This window comes from Lutjanus erythropterus, chromosome 20 (genome assembly GCF_056507025.1).
Source record: "Lutjanus erythropterus isolate fLutEry1 chromosome 20, fLutEry1.hap2, whole genome shotgun sequence".
NCBI lineage: Eukaryota > Metazoa > Chordata > Actinopteri > Lutjaniformes > Lutjanidae > Lutjanus > Lutjanus erythropterus.
The window spans coordinates 30,094,122-30,118,293 of NC_139336.1; the positions used below are offsets into that span (position 1 = coordinate 30,094,122).

Consider the following 24,172-nt stretch of genomic DNA (forward strand, 5'->3'; position numbering starts at 1 on the left):
ATTCCCAGCACAAAGAAAATTATCCAATGATTGGAATTAATTTTTCTTGAATCGTCCTGAATGTTTTACTAAAACCTCCCACGTATCTCTGTTTCAGGTCTTCAGGTCATTTTCCCGGAATACCTGCAGGAGAAATTTGTCCAGTCAGCTCTGAGCTACATTATGTGCAATGGAGAGGGGGAGTATGTGTGCCATGACAACCAGTGTATCTGTCAGTGCGCCGACGAGTATCCCCAATGCAACTGTCCGATCACCGACATCCAGATTATGGAGAGTACCCTGTTGGGGATGTCTGAGTCCTGGGCTGCCTCTTACAAAGACTTTGAGAACTCTGGTAAGCTGGAAATTTTTCCAACCTTTATTTCAAAGGCAATTATGAAAATGGTATATTATTTGTAATGCAATATTGCATTAAAGGTTAATCTTTATAGATGTTATTACTATTTATCTTAATTCTGAAATGCATGTTACCAATGGGCACAGACGCAGAGCTCAGGCTGTTAAAGTAATCGCTTAATCTCGCAATTTTCTTTTTGCTTCAAGATAATTTAAAAACACATTTCATAATTTGGCATCTTAGTCCTACCTTGCTTGTTGCCAAATCTACATACAGTAAATAATAGAATGTTAATTTTTCTTAAGTTTACCACAGAAAGTAGTTGAAAACTTTCACAATGTTAAAACACATAAAGTTGGAAAGGTCAAAGTACATTGACGAGCAGACGAGGTAACTTATTTATTCGAGCACAAAGACCGAGGGTTTTGTGGCAGTAGACAGGTAATGCACTGACAGATAACCTATTTTGTTACTAGGTATGAAGATTTGTTGTTTATACAGGGTGAGTGACAGAAAAAAGAAAGCTTTAATATGTCAGAAGCTTAAATGTCATAGCAAGTAATATTCTATCCCAGACAAATTTCTCTGTTTTCATTAAATGCAAATACAGACACAAAGGGTGGCAGTAGAATATTGGACACAGTGGGGGGAAAAAAAGCACAGCTCGTGCCCTGTTGTTACATGGCAAGGCACCATGTTTATCTATTATTAATATGATATAAAAGTGTCCCAATAAAACCTGCCAGCAACAGATAAATATATTTATGTACCACAGAAGAAAGTTAATGTGAGTCGTGGAGGTCACTGAGTGCAGTGCATCTGTGAAGAGGTGCTTGAAAATGAAGCACGCATGGAGAGTCCAAAAAAAGGATTTATATAGATGTATAACTGACCCAGAAAAGAAAAGGCAATTCACACGCTCACCAGAAGGGAAATTAAGGACTCAGTAACTTTCTAAGAGTCAGCGTGCTTGTGTGGAACATTTTTTCCAACTATCACTGTCTTTGGTTAAAAACATGGAGCAACAACAACAAAAGGGAACAATAAATGTGCTGTACAAGACCCAAAGTGATGTTTATGTCACATGTGCCTGCATAGTGAATTTATATAGGACTCACCCTTTTCTCACCTACACCTATTTAGTATTAGTTAAGTAACATGACATTGTAAATGAGATATATCCTGTCAAAACACTTTTTTTCTGCTGATAGCAATTATGCACAGTACTTTGTCTTCAAAGACTCCCGTTTCCTCTTGGGAGACGCTTTTTTGGCCTTGTCACTTGCCTTTAAAAGACGTGATTTAATTTGTCAAGACGGATATCACCATCTACCTTACAGACATAATGTATTTTCCACCAACAGCTTTGTTGCACATGTGCATTGTGCGTCTGTCCAAATAATAACCATGTCAGCTAGCTTTACTTTGCCCTTTTGACTATTACAGGCTGATCCTTTAGAAAAAAACAAAAGTTAGTTCAGATGTCACATTGATTTAATACAAGTTTGTAATATATTTTATCCTAAATCTGCTGGTTATCTCAAAAGTACAAGCTAGTTTTGTTGATTTGGTTGCATACCCTTTTCTAAATTTCTGTAGATGTTGCATGCATTTCCCTAAATTCCGCTACAATGTACTAAAATTGGGCCAAAGTAAGAAAAGTCAAACCCGTTTGATATTAAGCAAAATACCAAATTTCACACATGGCTCAGCTGCTCCTAAGGGGAACATGGTAAGAGCCTATAAATTAGAATAAAGTCAAAAAGTTCACAACATGTGCCTGAAAATGTTTCACAATAAAAGACTTGACATGAAGGGGTTCTGTCCACTGAAACACTTGTCCACTGAGAGCTTTTGAAGAGAAACTGATACGGGAAGTGTTGCGTTTTTTTTAAGAGCGTCATGCGATAATTTTAACAGGGCAAACGGGGGCAAATCAAAATGCTAAGTTTTGACTACTAAGTCAGTGCTGGAATCGGACAGCAAACAGAAAAGCTAACAAACTATTCTATATTGATACTTTATGGTACAAAAAGTACATAGTTGTACCCATGAGTGAGGTAGCTGTTACATTTCATGATGCCAGTTGTATTTTACATCAATGTTCTCAGTACCTGGTTCCTTAACTGAACTATGTCAAAGTATTGACATTACTCTGAGAGCTGCTTCTTGTCTGCTAGTAATTCATCTGGACTGTTTCCCGGTTTCAATGTACCTTAGTGTTCTATGAAGGTTTCTCAGGGGTACCTTAGCAAAGGCACTTCTTCTCCTGCCAGTTTTTTCCCAGATTATCCCTTAGCAGGTGTCCTTATGCAAGAGCTGCTAAGGTGTATCATAAGTTTCACCGCAGTGCACACATCGATTCAGCACTTGTAAAGGCTCATAAATAATGTTTTAACATAACAAGTGTTGCCATAATCATTTTACCTCAATCTAATATTACAACAAAAGGTGCTGCACCTAGTAAAGATTATCCGCTTAATCTATTTAAGAGTCCAGACGAGACTTTTGCCTAGAGTCTGAATCAGCACATATGAGCCACAGTGTGAGACTTCTTGAAAGGTCAGGATAAATGATAGAGCTAAACGGGTGAATGATTTCGTTCTCATACAAACAAAAGGTCTAATAAAAATCTGTTGTTGTTATACAATAGGCACCTGTAGCAGCATATCCATGTTTAACTGTAGTGTGTGAGCGTGTGTGGTCTGTCAGTTCCTTTCCTTGCAGTGTTCAGCTCTCAGGGTCAGTTTCAGGTACAGACCGTCAGAAAAGCCATATCCTCAGTTAGCTCCATTACATAGAAAAAAATCCACAATTTTTCCAAAATTGGATTAGTATTATGGTGAAGTCCTATGTTTCACTGGGCTATCATCATGATAAGAACAGACAAATTGATCTGTTCTGCACAGAAACATTGTTTTCATAATTAATTTTCATGAAGTTAATTTTAAACTGAGGATGTAATTTGTGCAAGTAACCTAGACGTGAGCTATATTGCAACTGTCAATTTGAAAAGCATAATATTGGTCTAATAAAGCTAAACCAGTGACGGTATGAACGGAGCGCATCACTAAGGCACAGCTTACGAGTTGTTCAGACCACCCTTCTAAAGGTAAACCTTTCAGAGGACATACCTTAGGAAACAGCCCATAAGCTTAAGGGAGACCTTAAGACACGACTTACGATACACGTAGCATAAAATCAAACAAGTTAAAGTTTGTACACTAGATTGCACTGGCAAAACCAAGAACATAAATCTCAGTGACTAAATATTGTGAAACATTAGAAATGCTGAAATATTTGTCATTATATATCTGGGACTCAGTAATGGGACAAAAGGTAACGTGTTGTTCCATTCAGAGAGCTGTAATCTGTAGATAAGACGCTGGAGGACCTGAGATAAGACTCAATCGAGGGACATATATGGACCCGTTGGAAGCTGCATCGAGGAAGAGATCCTTGATGGCTTTGAAGCTTGTGTGAAATGACTTGGCAACTGTTGAAGTGGCATGACGGCATGAAGGAATGATTTCACAATGGATTTTTTTTTTTTTTTTTTTTTTTTTTTCGGTGAGGGAATCAGACAAATCGCAATATCGGGTGCTGGAGACAACCAGCTTTTCCAGCAAGCGAGGGGGGTTACTGACACGTCTGAAAACTGGGTGGAGGAATGTGGCAAGTTCAAAACAGGGGAGGAGAAGGAATCTGGCCTCTTTGAAGAAAAGGGGGAAGGGAGCTCTGACATGCCTGGGAGGGAAGTGGTGGAAATTCTGACATTTCTCGGCTGTTGTTGAAAAAGAGCTCTTAACTCTGTGGTTAATGCTGTTAAACTGTCTTGGAGGGGTCTGTAGGAGGGTGCTGGCTTTCACTACAGGCCTTTGCGTGTCTCAAATATGGAGATCTGTTTCAGGAGTTGAGTGTAGAGAAATTTGCATTCTCTCTAAGAACAGGTGCATCAACTGTGACAGTATAGAGATGAAATATTAACCCTGAGTAGAGACAGTTCTCTTTGTGTTAGGCTAAGGCATTGCTAAGGAGACATTTTAGGCATGTTCACTCCATTATTTATAATGATGTGCTTAAAATTACCTTCCAAGACAATAATGAGCTACTCTTGACTCAATATTTCCTTAATTAGCACATCAGATAAAAGAGTCCTTGTCATTGTGTGTTTGCTGCTCAAGTTTTAGTAACATCTTGATGCCCACTGTTGCTAAAAATTGGAACTAGTGTTGAAAATAAGGGTCAGAGAGCTGGGCACTCGAGCTGTCTGAGGAGACAAGCAAGAATTATCAGAGGCAGCAGGAGTAACGTAAGGACAATCATCACCACTGGTAGGAACAAATTTGTCTGGGCAGTGCTCTTCAGCGAGTGTGTGGGAGCACAGGGTTAGAGGGTGTTTGCCACACTGAAGGTCTCAATCCTCTGCAAAATGCACACAACACAAGCAATCCAAAGAAATAAACCAAAGATGTCAAACTGCATGTTAAGGCAGGGGTGTGCATTTTATGAAGGGTCACACGAGAAATCGATCAGGCTGCTGTCGGCCAGACAGAAATGTGATATGACGTCCTAATAACAGCCAGATCTCTCAGTCAGACGTGTTCTATAAAAGGCACGCCTAAAGTTTGGACACACAGATCTGTGAGCTTATAACCAGCTAACATGCATGCTGGATACAGGTTGCAGCAATAGTATCTGCCACAGTAGAAGAAAAACAACATAAACATCAAGAATGTATGGTATTGAGTGAATAAAGTTGCAGTAACCCCTTTGAGAAAAAGGCCAGATAATGATTCCATAGTGAGGAAAATGATATTGACTGTCTTTGTTAGAATTTAATTGCAATATTTCCACTGATGATTGCTTTGGGGACCACATGGAATCTTTCGGTGCCAAGAACCAACGTTCCTCTCTAAGGTTCTTTGACAACATAAGGCTGTAGTCTCCCTTTAATGATCCATCTGCAGTGCACCATGGATAAATGTTCTCAACTTTGAATCGGCACATTATGCTTGTTTACCTTACAAACCGAAAAAAAAAAATCATGCACATGAAAGCAACATCCTTCGCAATCACTTTCTTACAACAGTGTCTCCTCCATAAGCAAAAATGATTGTTAAATTCTAGACAATGCTACCAATTTAAACACTAAAAAATTTCAAGGCAACTGTCCTCACTAAATTCTTGAATTTTGAATCAAACTCAAACTCAAAAAAAGACGTATAACCTTTTGTTGAGAGTTTTAGAAACAAAAAAATCTGTATTTATTCAAGTAAACTCATAGAAGTGAAAGTGAGTAATGGTTAATAATTTCATATTTTCACTTGCGACCATTTAATTTCCAAACACCTGATAATGATAAACTGTTTTTTTGAAGTACAAAATTTGGGGTTTTCTGAAACATAAAGATCTAAGTTCATCTAATGAGGGAAAAGTAAATTATCTCAACAAAAGAGTACAGGTCAGCAAAACACACACACACACACACACACACACACACACACACACACACACACACACACACACACACACACAAAATAGTTCATTTAAAGAGTTTGACTTAAAACTAATTAAGTGAAAACACTTGCTATTATTTCTAGTAGGAGTAGTATTTGTTTTCTCATTCATCCGTTAATGAGGGTTTATTATGACAAAGTGAAAGGAAGTTTTGTGTTGCGTCCTGCTCTTTTAAAATGCCTAAACTATAATTTTGTTTGTTCAGTGGCAATTCTAAAATAAATTAGTACTGTTGGATTGCTCTTTATTACAGTAAACAGTCATTTTAGGCGGACAACCCACAGATGGACTGACAGATTCACGAGTTTTGTCGGTCCTCAGTGTGAATCCTGTTGCTCGCTGTTGCTTGTTTGTGATTCTACCCAGGATGCTTAGCTTGATTAAGGTTGAACAAATAAATGTTGAGTCGAGTGTCTCTGTAAAGGAAACCCACTCACTGATATTGTTTACACTCTAAGCATTTGTTTGGAGACACACCGGTACTGTAGGTGCACAGATAAAGATTGTTCGCATGAAATATATATTTTTTATTTCACTGTTTCAACAAAGTTTAACAAACGCCAGTGAAACTTTTTGAGTTGCTAAGGCAACATCAGTTAAATTTAAAAGTTTGGTCATCCACTTAAACTCCTCTCCTTTATTTCAGATGTTCTATTCCAAGTATTTTGGCTAAGAACTACAATACAAAAATATTATTAATGTTAAGTGAAATTAATTAATTACATTCTCAAATGGAAAAGGCTTGTAACAATGCATTATGTAATAATGTGGTATTATGATGTAATGGTTTGTTAAAGGCTACAATTATACAATTTACCTTATCGTGGCCTCTCCCTAACTTTTCTCTTTTCCTGTCACACCACCACATTGTGTCTCCACACCTCACCTCTCTGTTTTGCACCCTGGTCGCTCGCTCCATCCCTCTCTGTCATCCAGATGAGTTCAAGTCCTTCCTGAAGAGGCTGCCCTCCACACACTTCCTGCCCATCAGCAGCGTGCATCTCCTGTGGGGCAGCGACTGGGACCTTCAGGCCCGCTACAGGCTCCTTCAGAGTTCCCTGGAGATCCAGCGGCTCAAGATTCAGCGCACCGCCCGCAAGCTCTTTGGCCTCAGCATCCGTTGTCACCACAACCCAAACCACCAGATGCCTAGGGAGAGGTGGGTAGAAATACAACCTCCACATTGTGATGGAAATTAGATATGGATTTGCCCAGCAACATAAAGCAAAGCTGTTGGATATTTCCTTTTCCAAGTGCTGGAAAAGCAGAATGTGTCTCACAGAGGAGTGACATCTTTCAGCGATATTTCTCCGTTGAGATGATGTAGGGGTTTTATTTTGATTGTTGCTTCTCGGAGCATGGGATGTCATCCATTATATATTTCAACTTATGGTTCTGTTGTTTCTGTCCATCAAGTCAGCTTAGTGCTGAGCCTTGCACATGCCCAAAGCACTCTTGCTCACTCTTGTATTTCACATTGCAGTCTGAAAAGAAAATGTAGCTGTGGGAGTTTTCTTGATAGGTCATTGCACACATCTGTCACCACCTACTGCAGTTGCGGCTTAAGAGCCTTGCTGCGGATGTGCCATGGTGTCAACTTTGCCTGAAAATGCCAGGAATTTCCCCATCCGCTCAGGCAAATATCAGGAAACACTGCAAAATATGCAAAGTTTCCCGGCTGCCACATGAAACACCCCTAAAACTGTTCGGTGTAGGGGATGTCACCATATAAATGGAAACAGAATCTGTAAAATATTCATTTAAGTGGTCTGAAAATGAGCAGTTGTCAACTGTCAGTGACAGAAAAGGAGCACACCCACATTTGTGTGTGAGAGCTGGCAGAGGTTTGTTCTGAAGTGTTATCAAAGAGCCGCAGTATGCGCTTCCTCTTCCATGGAGTACGCATCAAGGGTGCCTGATGGCACTGGAAATAAGAGCAACGTGTTTATTTGCTTGCTTGTGTGAGACAGCTTTGCATCAGATGGAGGACTTATTTGTTTTCATCACTTCTGTGTGTGCGTGTGTATGCGCCTTGCATACATGCTTGAGTGGGGCATAAGTGGTCTATAGCTCACACAGGGTTATAAACTATGCTTTACTGCTGTGTTTTCATATTAGTGTGAACTGTACTGCAAATCATGGTTTTATTTCATCCCAAGTCTCATTAACTCTCTATGTTAATATCTTATGTCAATGTCTAATGAAAACTAACAGTTATTTTATTAATATTTAAAGGTGGCAGGACGCTGGTGCAGTGGTTAGCACAGCAAGAAGGTTCTGAGTTCCAGTCCCCTTGGGGGGCTGGGGAGTTTGTGGCTGGGGCACGACCTTTCTGTGCGGAGCTTGCATGTTCTTCTTGCATGCGTGTGGGTTGTCTCCAGCTACTCCGGCTTCCTCCCACAGTCCAAAGACATGCAGCATAATAGGTTAACTGATAACACTAAACTGCCCGTAGGTGCAAACATGAGTGTGAGTGGGCGTTTGTCTCTGTGTGTCAGCCCTGAGATGAACAGGGTGTACCCCGCCTCTCGCCCAGTGTCAGCTGGGATAAGCTCCAGACCCCCCACGGCCCATCGAGCTGTTATTGACGACGGATGGATATTTTAAAGTAGAATATGCAGCATTCTTTGTAAAAGCACCATTCAAAGTGGGCCGCTCCTCCCCGGCTCAACAAGTGAGCGCAGCAAAGCAGTGAATCAGACAAATACAGCATTATTTTCTGATTGTTTCACAGTGGTTGCATTTTAAAACACAAATATACACACCCACACTTCTTCACAATGCCAGACTTTGTGTGAATGCAGCCAACACAGTCCTCAAATGAATGGCCTGTGGGCCAGAACCGGCACCCTAAAGGGTCCAGTTCAGCCTAATGGATGGTTTCTGCAAAGTGTAAAAAAATAACAGAGAATTACTGAATTCCACTTTTTTCCACAAATGCACCGATTCACCCACTGGGTGGTGTACTAATACGCTTATGTACAGACTTTTGACACAACGCTGTCAAGTGTAGGTTAATGTGAGTGTACATGCAGGAGCCACAGATGGAAAATGTCTTCATCAAAAAAGAGAAAAGTGGATACAGAGTGTTCAGAGTTTTCCAAGAAAAAAATATGCACCACCAAGGAATATAACATTTGGCATCACTATCAGACTCAACATGACTGAACATACAAAAACTTCCCAGAACAACTGAGAAGATAAATCAGTCCTTGGCAGGTTTGTTTTCAGTCATAGCCGAGAGATTAGCGATGCAGCTGTGAAAGCTAGCTACCTTATTGCTAACGAAATAGCATCAGTATCTAACCTGAGATCAAACTGGACCGTATGTGGCAAGTGAAAATGCTGCAATGTATGTACAAGCGACTATGTTCAAAGGCTATATTTTTATGACATACAGTAAAAGCATATGTGTAGTCAGGATAGTCCCATCAGAGTCTACCTGTCTCTTCCTTTGTCCTTGATTCAAGTAAAGTGCCCCATCACCAACAGGGACTCCAACCCTCACCTCTCCCCTGGGCAGCGTACAACAGCTGATCAGAGGATGAGGGAATTCAGGCAAAGCCGAAGACCCATAAAGCATCAGCCCGAGCGTTTTCAAGTAGTGTGCCAGCCACCTCAGGGAGGCCTTCCAGCACATCCTCAACCTGTCAGTGAGACTGCCGAGGATGCTGATGATGATGTGAAAAACATTATGCCCGGCCCGAGTGGCCAAGAATGGGCACACCGGGGTTCTAAATGACGGTGGGCCAGATCCCGTGTGAGAGACCGTTTAGATCCCCTCCAGTTCATACATCAAGCCCACAATGGGAAGGATGACGCCGTCATCCACCTGCTTCTTTGTGCATGCTCCCACTTGGACAGGCACTGTGAGAACCATATTCATTGCCTCCTAGTGGATTCAACACCATCCTCTACTGGGAGAATTTCCCCCAGCTATGCATGTGCAATCACAGATTATCCCATTTACACCATAGTTTTTGATACTAAATGGTAAATGGACTGCATTTGTAGAGTGCTTTTATCCAAAAACAAATGTCGTGACCATCCCAGCAATTTGGGATTTAATGTCTTGCCTTAGGACACTTTGACATGAGGACAGGAGGAGCTGGAGATCGAACCACCAACCCCAAGACCACTGAACAACCTGCACTGCCTCCACTACGCAATTCTGTATCAGACCAACAAGTGGGAAGCACAGTGGCTCCTGAAGGGGCTGTATTATCTTGCTTGCTTGTTAACCTTAGAACATTCACAATCACGCTATCCTCAGACGTTCCCTAAACTTGGTCAAAGAGCCTGTCCAGTCCCGGGCGATCCGATCACAAGTGGACAGCTCTGATGAAGAATCTGTTGCAGCCGTTTCACTTCCCCACTCAATATGCAAATAAACATGTTAGCAAAATGCACTGTTGTTTTTAACCTGCAGCTCAACAGTAGTAGCCATTAATACCTTGGGTCTGGCACAAACGGACACAATACTTTTTCCACAAAGAAAGAAATAACTTCATGTATGACATTTACTGAATTTACAAGAGCCAAAATAGTTAAAAATGGTTGTTTATAAAGTCTCTCTTTGCTCAACCTGTACTTAGAGCTGCCCACTTGTGATTGGATCACCTAGGACAAAGTGTTTATTCCAGGTCTTAACAGGGCCATAGTGCAGAGAAACACATAGATCTGACAAAAGAGTCAAATTACCAGTGACTCAAGGTAACCAAGATATGAGAGGTGACAGAATGATTGAACTTTTCACTTGAATTCATCCCCCAGGTTTATTAACAATAACACGAGAACTGTGGTATCAGCATTTGAACTGCAAACACTTTGTATGAAACACACAGGGGGACTGAAGAACTTGGTTCTGAGAAGGCTGTGGCTGTAACATGACAATGCAGGTAGCAAACACAGTCCTTTGCAATGTGTTGGAAAAGTAAAAAAAGAAAAGGAGAAAAAGAAGAGCAGAAGCTTTTGTGATGCTTTGTTGCCTTGGCAACCTAGTTAAGAAAGCTAGTTCAGTCATAGAGATGAGCTTGGAAATCTTGTTTTGCATACTGTACTTCACTTTAGTGAACTACTGCTTGCTTAATAAACCTTGTTATCATGCACACACTGTTACTGCAGGCTTAATTGTGAATACGAGTGAATGTGCAATATATTCACAGCTAAGTTAAAAATAGAGGCACCAGTAAAGGTGTAATATACATCCACTGATAATGTATTGACTGACACTACGGCACAGTAGAGTGATTCATTCTCAATGACCCAGCTCCTCTTTAGTTTCATTTTATCTCATAATTCTTGCAGGCAGCCATAATATTCCAGTCCTAGTACGCTTTTAGTTTAATTAAATTATAGATGCTAAATAGGGGAGGTTACTTATTACTAATTATAATTATGATGATGTAAACTTATGTTACCAAGTAAAAGTTATACAAAAAGGGATTTTGTCCTCAATCATGTTGCTCCGTCACCATTTCGTTTCACCTGAGGTCAATCAATAAACACATCAGCTAATGAAAGACAGCCATTAGATCCATTGTTGGCCAGCCATAATTACAATTGAATATTACCACCTTATCATTTGCCTAGGTTTACCTCACCGCAAGGAATCCATTCATTACAAGCATCGTAAATTCCTGTTGTGAACCCTCACTGCAATAACAGTGTGGAAACTTTATAGCTGAACTATATTGGATTTGCTATTGCATTTCCTGTAATGAGTAGAGCAGCTTGCTTCAAGTGGAATGAACATAGCAGTTTGTCTTTGGTATAAATGATTAATAGTGACAGATATGAAGTAGCATCACTCCCAGCCAAATCATTTGCATCTAGGGTATGCATTGGCTTTAATTATTCATGTTCAAAGTCAAGCATATTTACAAATATGAGCGTTCCCTCCACATGATGAATTACTTTGCTCTAATTTCTATCGATTTTGACGTGACACTGCTTTTTCTAACAGTTTTTTGCTCGCACTTTTCCCGTCCAAAATTTAGCATTTTGTTTGATCCGACAGATATCCTGGCTGAGGCTCCAAAAGGTCACGGAAGGATTTATTTTTTCTGATCTAATTTTGCATTACCATGTATTAAGTTCTCCACTGCAGTATTTTATTTTTTATTTTTTGCATTGTCCCTGATCCATAGGAGCAGTTTAGTGTGTCCACTTACAATCCTCTGTCAGTTTGCAGACACCACAGAAAGGCGAGATAATGTGACACTTTACATTCTGCAACTCGCTCATTACTCCTTTCAAAAGGCCGAGTTCTGACAGTTTGCAGCCGCTCACTGTGAGGTGCTAATATCACATATGACAGATGTGTTACTAATAGGCCACGGGAGTTCAGCCTTTGTACCTTTGATACAACACTCAGACAGTACAACCATGTCAGTTCACTGCTCACATACAACCCTTGCATTAGTTGCACACACTGTTAATTTGGCTAATAATTTTCGTCATAGCCTTTATCATTTATCATTTCATTGTTTCACTGATGAAAAGACGATAGCTCAATAAAAAGAAATTTATGATGAGAAAAACTGTGACGAAATCTATTGACACTTTTCATTGATGATTAAAACCTCAGTGTGACTCAGGATGTTTAATCCTCCTGTCTGTGCGCGTGTTGCAGCACTGTCCCTGTTCACTGTACTGAATATTTTCAACCTACACTTAATACACCAGCAACATTATGTTAAAGGGATAGTTCACGCAAAAATGAAAATTCTGTCATTATCTACTCACCTGCATGCCGATTGAGGGTCAGGTTGATTTTCTTAGTCGATAAAACTCTGCTGGACTTTCACAGGAAAACAGTGCTGCAGAATCTCCCAAACAATGGAAGTGAATGGTGACCGGTTTTCCAACGTAAAAAACAATTGTGGAAAAAAACAGAAATGCCTCCATATTGCTTGTGTGGCATAATCTATGTCTCCTAAAGTCCCGTCATACCGTTTGCACACCGTCACACCACACACACAAGTTAGCTCAGTTAGCACAAGGGTGAGTAGATAATGACTGAATTTCCATTTTAGGGTGAACTATCCCTTTAAGCTATAATTATGTTGTGGCATACATGTCACTTCTAAAATATGGTGGATCTGTAGTGTCAGGCAGAAGTAAGCAGGCATTTCGGTAAAAATCATGGTTTGTATTCAGACAATAATATATGGGCATTGTGTGAAGTGGATCTATAATAGATAATGTGTTAAACAACCATTGATCACCAATTTGTCCTCATATGTTTGGAACAAATTTGCAACAAAAAGAAGAATTCATGTTTAACAAAGTGTAGTATGAAGAAAGGAGCAGAAATGTAGCATGCTAAATGTTAATGTTAATAATAGGTTAATAGCTGTTTCCTTCAAAAGTATGAGTTTGAACATGCCAGTGAAATGTTTAAATAACGCGTTACATTTCATTTTAGTCGACTAAATCTACTGTAGATTCTGTATTTCTAAAATCTTATGGTATTTAGTCGACTGAAACTAGACTAAAACTAAAACAATTCAGATGGCGAAAATATATGACTCAATCCAAATGGCATTTTAGTCAATAGTCTGTAACTAAAACTAATCAAATCTATTCCATAATTATAACAACCAAAGCACAGCTATGGCTACAGTCACAATCTGAGTGATGGCTAAATGGCTAAAGCTATGTTATCAATGGCTTTAGTCATAATCACAGCTACAGTCTGTCTCAAACAGCCTCGACAGCAGTCAGCTAGCTCCGCCAGTTATCTGTTTGGTTGCAGTAATACAGAGGAATATCTGAGGTTATACGGTTTGCTACGTTGTACTACATCATAATACAGCCTGGCCTTTCTGTATAGATCTCAAAACTTGATGCAAAGTAATGCAAAAGTACTGCAAGGTAATGCAAACAAATTTCGAGACTTTTTGGGACCCTGCTTATTGTTAGTGCCATTTTTTTTTAATTTGCGAGCTCCATCTGTTGGTCTTTCTTTTCTGTTTTCTTTGATCAGAGGCAGATTCCATTCTCCTGCACCGATGACATAGGACAGAGCAATGATGTATGTCATCTGATCGGCAGGGCCGTTTGATGCCCCATTACAAGCACGAAGTATGCCCGGTTTCGTGAAAACAAACAGCATCTATTCCAGTGTATTTTCATTTAATTTCCCACGGCAAATCTAAGCCAAGCCATTGCTTTAGATGGAAACAAAGAAACAAATAATAAAACTAGCTACATGGTGCACTCAAATAGCTTATTCAGGGGGGCAGTTATATGATGGAACATATTTTAGTTCTGTGTCTCAGACTGGATGTTTCAACAGTTATTGCAAATAAATTCAAAGGAGGGATCATTACGACCGCGCCTGTGTCAAACGCAATAATGAATAGCCAATAAAAAATAATGGGAATACTTTTATATATGAGACACCTCTGAAATGAGGCAGAGATTTTTATTTTTTAAACAAAGAAAAGTGTTGTTTATTCTGCAATATCCTGAATTAATAGATGCACAGTGTGCAACATCCCTGTTGGCCAAGAAATAATTTGTAATATTTGTTTGTTACACATGTAAAATGAATTATGCAAAATTTGATCTCCAATATCAAAACCCATACCTCATTACCTGTGAAAATACACAAGCTTTCAAATGTTAGAAGCTGAAAGTTTTTTCCTCACAATAAATACTTTCTTCCAGATATTTGTTATTTACTAGTAGGGATGTGTTAGTACCAAATTTTCAGTGTATGATTATTGTGGCCAAATAATTATGGTAATCATTAAATCATTCCTTCAGTGCAACAGTTAGAGCTAAGATTTAGATCAGTGTTTCTCAAAGTTTTCACATCGTGTAACACCACCAGTGGTGTACAGACCACAGTGGAAACTAGGATATAGATAAATATTTACTACCATGATTGCCTCTGATTGGATCAAACCAACTGGGCAAATTAAATCAGATTGGTTGTTCAAAATTCAGTAAAGTTGACTTAAAATTATTTTAAATTCAGCATCTCGTCTGTGTTATGTACAGTTCATGTTTTCATACATGTTCTGGTTTCTTTTGGGTGTTAATAGTTGTGAAAGAATCAAAAGTCAACTCATGAATTTTTCAAATGCTGGGATAGGTGAGGCTCGCCAGGGAAGAAGGCCGCAACGTGCGCAATCTTGAGGCGGCGCGTTTCCTTTGTGTCAGTCATGTAAAATGCATGCTCTCTCACTGACTCAACATCCACAAACTAGCCGTGCTCCAGCGGGTCCGCTAACATAACGAGTAGCGGCCTGGGCAGCCGGGGCTCAAAGCTAGACAGATGTGGACCCCGGTTAGATGGCCCTGCTGTGACTTGGTATAATAAAATCGGTATACTGGCACATCTCTGCGTGGTAGCTCCTTTTATATTCATACTGGAATAGACAGCAAACACAAGCTGGAGGAAGCTAACACGATACACCCGTCTCTCAAAGGACACTCCGGGCCAAACTGCAATACTACAGAGAGGCAAAGGAAAATGATATAAAATCACAAATACAGTGCCTCCACCAGGAGATTAAGACATTTCTTCTCTTGGGAAGAGGCAAAGGCAGACATCAGCACACTGGGGCACAGAGGAACACAAACTCAAGAAATAGCTTCTCCACACATGGCACATATCAAGTTGACAGTGGAACAAACACATGGGTAGATCAGAGGGTGACATGATAAACTGAGTTGTAGTGCTGGAAAGACCACATGAATTTGTGGCAAAAGTAGAAGAAAAACACATGAAAAAAATGCACAGGTCAGATAAAACGGACGCCAAAGGAAATATCTGAGGGTAGGTCATATTCGAGGGTTGCCAGCTCGCGTGTGTTTGGCGTGTGGCAGAGGCTCTCAGACTCTTTCTTATGCTGTCATGTTGCAAACAAACATTATGCCAAACCAAAAGCAAAACATACAACCCAGGCATGGCACAAGATGAAATACAACCACAATTCCAAAACAGCTGGGATGTATGTAATGATAAAATGTAATGATTTGCAAAACCCTTTTGACCTACATTCAATTGAATACGGTTCAAAAACAAGATGTACAAACTGATTAACTTTATTGTTTTTTGTAAATATACATTCACTCAGAATTTGATGTCTGGAAGATATTCCAATACAGTTGTGATACTCAGTAATCGAGGACACGACCTGTTGAAGTTTTGGAAGTGAAATTCTTTCTTATTCTTGCTTGATGTACGACTTCTGGTGCTCAACAGTTTGGGGTCTCTGTTGTCACATTCTGCGCTCCATAATACATCACATATTTTCAGTGGGAGACAGGTCTGGATTGCAGGAAGGCCGGTCTAGTACCCGAACTCTTTTACTACAAAGCCACACTGTTGTAACACATGCAGAATGAGTCCTGGCATTGTCTTGCTGACAGACGTAAGGATGTCTCTGCAGAAGACATCATCTGGATGGTAGCGTATAGTGCTCCAAAGCCTGTATGTACCTCTCACCATTAATGGGGCCTTCACAGATGTGATAGTTAGTCATGCAGTATACACCAACACACCCCTTTGAAGTTTGTGCTGGTAACAATCTGGATGGTCCTTTTCCTCTTTTGCCCTGAGGTCTGTTTACATTCTGAATTTTCCAAAAAGGTGTTCTTTGGACTTTCTGCAACTTTCCCAGTCTCTCGTTGCTCCTGTTCCAACTTTTTTTAAAAATGTGTTGGAGGCACCAAATTCACAATGAGTGTATATTTACAAAAAAAAACAAAGTTTATCAGTTTAAACATTTAATATCTTGTCTTTGTGCTGTATTGAATTGAATACAAGTTGAAAAGTATTTGCGAATCACTGCATTCTGTTTGTATTTACATTTTACACAATATCTCAACTTTTTAAGAATCAGGGTTGTACTTGCTGAGCACATTAAAAGCCATATTGACCATACGAATAGCAACTCTCCAGCAATAATAACACTCAAAGGACTCTGAAAGTATATATTCAGAGACATATTATCTTACATAACGCTTTAATCAAGGAACTGCAGAGTGCAAAACTGAACTCGTGGACAAAATCTTGAAATTAGATCAGCACTATTCAGTTTCTCCTTCTGCTTTAATATAAAAAGGAATACATCCTGTCCAGACTGAATGCAATCTGCTTTTATCCACAGAGCCAACTAACCTTCTGACTAATACAAAACATAAATTTTGGCAGTGGGAGAGTTGGCAAAACTCAGGCTTGCTAAATTAATTGAATGGCAGCATCTAGATTACACTTAATCTATGGGAGATAAATAACACCTTTAAATAGGTTCATATGAAGTTATATTCTTCAGAACCCATCAAGGATTTATCACTTATACTGAATGTACCTAAAACACTTTATAACACCAATATGAAGCACTATACTCTATATCAGAGTGTTACAAGACTTCATTAATCAAATGTCTTGTATTCTACTTAATGTTACTTAATGTGGTATTTGAAATCTCCCTACTTTACAACTCATCCATATGAAAATTTCTTGATTCGCAGAATTGTACAACTAAATGAGCTTAATGGAGACTGGCTTACCTACATACATGTTCCTACATTCAGTTATTTACCAGACCAGATCCTTTTGTCCTTGTTTAGGTTTGGATTTTCTCCATAGTTAATTACAATTTTCTAATGGCAAACTTAGTCATTTTCACCATCCTGTTTTCCCAGAGAAGGCTATCTATTCCGTTTCCCCTCATTAATGCTTGCAGTTGAGCTGCTTGTGATCTTTGTGCATTTCTTTTTTGGAGGGACGCTGCATGAACAAAGTCTGATTGTATGCTGATGATTTATTATTTTACATTTCAAACTGTCTCAAAGCTTTTCAACCTACTGAGTAATGTCAGTATTTATGTCAGAGTGCATGATTTCAAATCTGTTCCCTCACAGCATACCTCCCACTACAAACCTTGAACAATTTCAAGCCATTTTAATAACTAGTTGTCACTATTTCTGTCTGACTTATGCGGTGTTTAATTGTGAAAGGTAGGTGAAACACTTCATCTACCATGGTGGTAGATGAAGTACCATTTGAATGGGAAAATATGAATATTTATTAGAAACACTAATGTTATTTTTTGAGAACGGTAATCCATCTGATAGATGTATAACAGAAATCAAAGAGCTACTCTTGCTTTCCAAACAAGAGAGACCACTCAGTGTTGAGAGGCCTTTTTTTTGTTAGGAAAATGGAGGCAAGTATTTTTTTTCTGTGCAGATAATCATTTCTACAACCACTACCATAAACATCGGTACTATAAATAATAACTTTGAAAAACACACTCAGAGGAGAGTGGATTGAATGCACGGGGCCTGCGCATGAAAAACTAATCAAGGAACAGCAAAATGATGGATTTTTGAGGAGTATATGAACAGCTGGTTGACAGCATTGAAACAACCTTTATATTACAAGCAGTGATTACAATCAGCAGCACGACAATGTACAGATTGCATTTAACTGTATTCAGTGAGGCGTTCAATGACCTCTGAATGTGTTGACATTATGTTTTGTAAGGGTCTTATCGACTATGCACTCTTAAGTTTGATGCTTGCAATTCCTAAATGAATGCAGGCCTCGAAAGCCTAAATATGAATGAAAAATATAGCACACGCTCACTTTATCCCATCCTCAATTTGAAGCCGAAGTTAGTGGAATCAAACCGCGTGCTTCCCATTGTCCTCTGTAGGTGATCTGTTCCGGGCTCATTTTGGGTATAGCTTGGGGGCTTTCTGGCCTGCTGAGAATGCAATGTCATCCATCATAGTTAATGCTTAGGTTCATTAACATGTCAAGCTAACCTTGACCAGCCCTCCTCTCTTAAGAATCAGGATTCAGAATTCGCCTCCTACAGTCAGAAAAGAAGTTCCAGTACTGTCAAGATGACAAGGAAAGATGCCTGAGGGGAAAAGGAGAGACTAGATAAGAATAGCAAGTAATGCCTTCCACCTCAAGGAAATAACGCAAAAAACACCTCCCCCTTGAAAGGAAGAGATTATCCTTTTCACTGACTATCCTGACTAGATAGTTTGCATGTATATATTGCTGCCAACCATTTTAACAAATCATTTTAATGATTTTTATGTGTTTTATATCATCCACCCATTGATGTCTATGGTTTGCGCATGGTTACATGAACTTGGGAAGACTTTAAGCTTACTTGTAGCTGCTCCACCTCAGTTAACTAAGTGATGGGTTTATTTTTGTCCGTAAGTGTATGTTGCTGCACCTTTGAGTGGTACAGCAGAAAAGGTCAAATGCTTTGAAAAGTTTTCCAAAGCTTCCAAGTGCATTATTACACAGTTAAAAAGTAAATCAATACAATTAAAACCACGTGGTGATAGATGTCCTGTCGCAGCCAGTTTCAAGTCTCTGTAAGGTTCTTGTCACAGTGTACAGAGATGGATGAAAGCTGCCATTCTTCTGGAAAATGTAAAAAAATGCACCAACATACCACTTTTTGTGATGGAAAACAGTCAGCAGTAATGTGTTGCATACACAAAATAATGCTGATATGATAAGACTTTGAATTTTTTTATCTGATCAGTGTTCTCTCCTGATTTCTTTGTCCTCTCTCTCTAGGTCTGTGATGCAGTGGCTCAACAGGGTTCAGTCCTTCCTCTACTGCAATGAGAATGGGTTCTGGGGGACCTTCCTGGAGAGCCAAAGGACATGCGTGTGCCACACAGGTGTAACCCTATGCCAGCGACCCATCCCATGTGTCATAGGTGGCAACAACAGCTGTGCCATGTGCAGCCTGGCCAACATCTCACAATGTGGCTCCTGCAACAAGGGCTACAAGTTGTACCGTGGCCGCTGCGAGCCCCAGAATGTGGACTCAGAACGTAGTGAGCAGTTCATCAGCTTTGAGACTGATCTGGACTTTCAGGACCTGGAACTCAAGTACCTGTTACAGAAAATGGATTCCCGACTGTACATTCACACCACTTTTATCAGTAACGAGATCCGGCTAGAGACCTTCTTTGACCCTCGATGGCGTAAACGCATGTCCCTGACTCTCAAAAGTAACAAAAACCGGATGGACTACCTCCACATGATAATCGGCTTATCAATGAAGATCTGCCAGATGCGAAATAGCAGCATTGACCCCATGTTCTTTGTCTATGTCAACCCATTCAGTGGAAGCCATTCGGAAGGCTGGAGCATGCCCTTTGGGGAACATGGTTACCCACGCTGGGAAAAGGTTCGACTGCAGAACTCCCAGTGCTTCAACTGGACTCTCCTGCTGGGCAATCGGTGGAAGACCTTCTTTGAGACGGTGCACATCTACCTGCGGAGCCGCGCCAAGATCCCAACCGGCCTACGCAATGACACAGGACAGGGTCCGGTTGATCTCGCAGACCCTAACAAGCGCCAGATCTACATAAAAATATCTGATATCCAAGTGTTCGGCTACAGCCTGCGCTTTAATGCCGACCTGCTCCGTAGTGCTGTGCAGCAGGTTAACCAGTCGTACACACAAGGAACTCAGTTCTACTCATCCTCATCTGTTATGCTCCTGTTGCTGGACATTAGGGATCGGATTAACCGCCTCGCCCCTCCATCTGCACCTGGCAAACCCCAGCTGGACCTCTTCTCTTGTATGCTAAAGCATAGGCTCAAGCTCAACAACAGCGAGATGATTCGAGTAAACCATGCCTTGGACATGTACAGCACAGAGATACTAAAACAATCAGATCACCTGACTGCTAAACTCTGTTGAACATAGTAACATTGACATAAGGACCGCAAACAGAAACACCCAACAATTGAACTATGAGGGGGATATTAATCTTAATTTTGTTTTCTCTTTTTCATTTTTGGACCTTTTCTGCCTTTTGATGTAATATTAACTTTGTAAGCATAATTCTTAAAGAGAAAAAGGAAAAAGGCAGAGATGGAAAGCATTTCAGGCAGATAAAGAAGATTAATGGAACCACTATAAGGACTGTATCATATTTGTCCCAGCATGTCTGTCATCCCCTAAAAGAACTCAAAAGAGTGAGAGAAAAAAAAAAAAAGAAAAATTAAATCTATGTACTGGTGAAAAAGAGGCCTTGATTTTACTCCGAGGGATCAAAAAGGTTATATCTGAAACTGCCATTCTTTACTGAGAAAAACATTTTTAAAGGAATAATGACATAACACAAGGGCAGACCAGATATCCTTTTATTTCAGCTAATGTGCAAAATATTTCCGACATAATGGACAGTTTAATATTAAAAATGTTTATACATTGTAAGGATTAAATAGCCCTAGTGAGTAAGTAGTCAACACATTACTTATAGACTCTTTATTACATTTCAAACCCACAGCGAATCTGCATTGCTCTTTGTGAGTTATGAGGCACTCTGTCATTGTTCTGACACATAAGGCACACAGCAGGGCAGTAATGGATAGTCATGTCAAATAACAAAAGCCAGCTGTTTATATATACATATATATGTGGGTGAATGTGTGTGTATGTGTGCGTGCGCGTGTGCAAGTGTGCGTACACCTTTTTTTGGCTTGACGCTTATTGCTGTTCGTTATTAATTGAATGTGTCATTTGAGATTGACTCCAGTCTAAGCTAAATCTTGCATTTGGAGCGCTTCTTCCCGTGTTTGAAATTCAAGCTGTGTTTTTTCACAAGGCAGTACCTCCTGGTGCGTGAGTGCAATATTGTGGTCTGAAGATTTAACAATCAATGCTATTTTGTACAGCTTTGCAAAATGTACATGTCGTGACTGCTGATTTGTGGAGCTTTTCAGCACCAAGAGCAAAGTGTAAACATTCATCATTCAGGCACATTTGCAAGACAACTTAAAGCCATACACTTCCCTGAGGTAGACATACAGTAAGACATAAACTTCATCCCCGTTTCACAAAGTACTTACTTCATGACATAAAAAAAAGTGTTCCATTTGTATGTTTTTATTTTATTCTCTCGGTTTTTAGATAAGAGCACAGCAAAAAGACAGATGAGCAGAGAAGGCATATTATGTTGGATAAGAATCGTGTTGTAAAGCCATTGAATTTCTCTGTTGTGCCACAGGAAAAAAAAAAAAAAGAAAAGAAAAAAATGGTTATATTAAAGCTTAAAATACATTTTTGGCAGTGTTTAATCTGTAAGCTTTTTATGACCACGTGTAAAGATTTCCGTTGCTTTCCAGATTTGAAATTTAACCTTGTTTTGCATGTTGCTGGAAACATCAATCAGAGCTGCAACTTTGTTGAACACTCTTAAGTCATCAAACTGAAATATGAAACACTACCTATGTATTGTTGGTCACACTTTATTTGGGTAATCTAATGTTGAAACATTGATATTGCTGCTGACTTTTTTGTAAGAGTCCAGTCCATTTATCTGCATGTTTGTTAATAACGACAAAGGCAAGGTCACTCATGTCATACAACCTCAGTTCTGGCTGTAGATGGATTTGACTCGTCATTTTTGCAGAAATTGAAACCAAACTCCGGGAAAAAAAAAAAAAAAAAAAAAAAAAAAAAAACTTCCTCCCAGTATAAAAGCTGCCGGCCCAGTTGCAAGATTTTAGAATAACATCTAAAAACCCACACTTTTCCAGTATTTCTCATTCTTTTTCTTTTTTATGTCTGTTCTCTTGTTGTAATTATAGTTTGGTTTGTGTTTAATTTTGTGTTCTTTATAACAACTTGTTGTTCGTTTACATAGTAATGAGACTAGTCGTGTGGAATCAGCTGTAAGCAAAGGTGTGTAATATATCTAGACACAACCATGGTGGGATATGGCTTAAATGCTGTGGGAACAACAATGAAACTGGAAAACAGGTTTGAAATTCCTCGACCAGTGCAACACCTCTTAAAAACAGCGGTCAAGATTGGGGACAATGACTGAAGCAAGAAATAGCTGTGGCCTTGGAACAAAACTTATTTCCACTGGATGTACCTTTGTCAGCTGCAGATCTTTCTGCACTTCTAGATGTGCATTCTCGTCATGATTTAGGATAACTGAATCATGTCTGGCTTTGTGTGACGATGACTATCCTTATGTATTATTTTACTGTGGTCAATATTTTTGTGAAGCACTTTGCTTGAGAAGTGCTTTATAAGGAACAATGTAGACATTCACTTAACAAGTTCCTGTAATGTATCAGTACAAACCTATCCTATTTCAGGTGATTCAGTAGTCTGCAAAATAGTTCACCAATTTCCAATGTGTGGGTTAGGGCATATGTGGTGGCCAGTTCAGGGTTAACTAAGCCTCAGGTTGTCAGGCTCAGCTGTATGTTGTCCAGTTAAGTGCTTTCATCAGTCTGTATCTTTGTCAGGTTAAACACTGGGTAAGCCATTCTGGAGAAAGATAGTTGACTGTTGAGTCTTATTCACAGGGATTTGCATTATCATTTTGACAGGGGTACCCACTTGAGGGTGTGTGTTTAAACTTCTCTTGAGTGCAGCAGCCATAAATCAGTGAATAATAATTATTTTGTAAGTGAAAAGCTTCTATTACGAAGCAGCAAAATTAGGAAAAGTTGGCTTATCATCAGCAGTAACTCAACACAAGCATGAAACAATAAAATGAAGCAGACGCCTGAAAGTACAAACAGCGACATGAGAGAACCTAAACTACCACAGAGATTCAGTTAGAAGATACAAAAGTACTGAGAGCTAAACACAGAGAGACTTTTAAATCACTAGTCTCAGACATGAGTTGAGTCTCACACAACTCACTTGTTAGAGGGAAAGGGGGGGGGGGGGGGGGGGTCGACAAAGATCGGCTTCAGTTAGCTAGCCATCACCACAACCTGCTTGGCCCATCTCAGGCGCAACTTGGCACAGTTTGGCACGTTAAAAGTGATAATAGAAATGCAAATCAGCTCAGCTTGGCTTGACTCTGCTAAGCGAATGGTAAAGCCACAAAACACAGACCGTTTGGGTTGAGTTGATTTTTGAGTATCATTGTTTTGTTGAGCGGCTCAGTCACAGCCATTGACCCAAGTCCTCGGTATTTGACGGCCTGGAAACGAGACTCGGCGATCAACTATCTTTCTCCAGAATCGCTTACCCCCCCTTTTCTATTTGCATAGAATCAGCAGCAAGGAGGGAGAGGGTATCTGGACCAGTGGATATCGGTAAAATGTACTGTATCGTGACCAGTGCGTCTGCTTGGGTGTTAGCTGCTAACTTCTAGCAGTCTCAAAGAACCGTGATTTTATCAGGTTGTGACTTTTGAGCTTGCTAGCATGCTAATGTCAACATGGTAGCATTAGCATTTTAACATTTGCATGCTATCAGCAATTCTTCATTAAAGCAGATGTAGAGCTGATTTTGATATCCTGAAGCTAAGCAAGCCTGAGAT

The 24,172-nt window shown here is 39.8% G+C and overlaps 1 protein-coding gene across 1 annotated transcript in view; it reads left to right on the top strand.

Moving 5' to 3' along the window:
* The window catches only part of brinp1 (bone morphogenetic protein/retinoic acid inducible neural-specific 1), a 159,144-nt gene extending 137,205 nt beyond the window's left edge, over window positions 1-21,939 (top strand). The window contains exons 6-8 of the mRNA XM_084745831.1: window positions 98-334; window positions 6,794-7,016; window positions 19,434-21,939. Coding sequence (XP_084601957.1) covers window positions 98-334; window positions 6,794-7,016; window positions 19,434-20,574 — 1,601 coding nt within the window. The 3' untranslated portion in view covers window positions 20,575-21,939. The remainder of the gene's footprint in view (window positions 1-97; window positions 335-6,793; window positions 7,017-19,433) is intronic.
* Window positions 21,940-24,172: the final 2,233 nt, after the last annotated feature.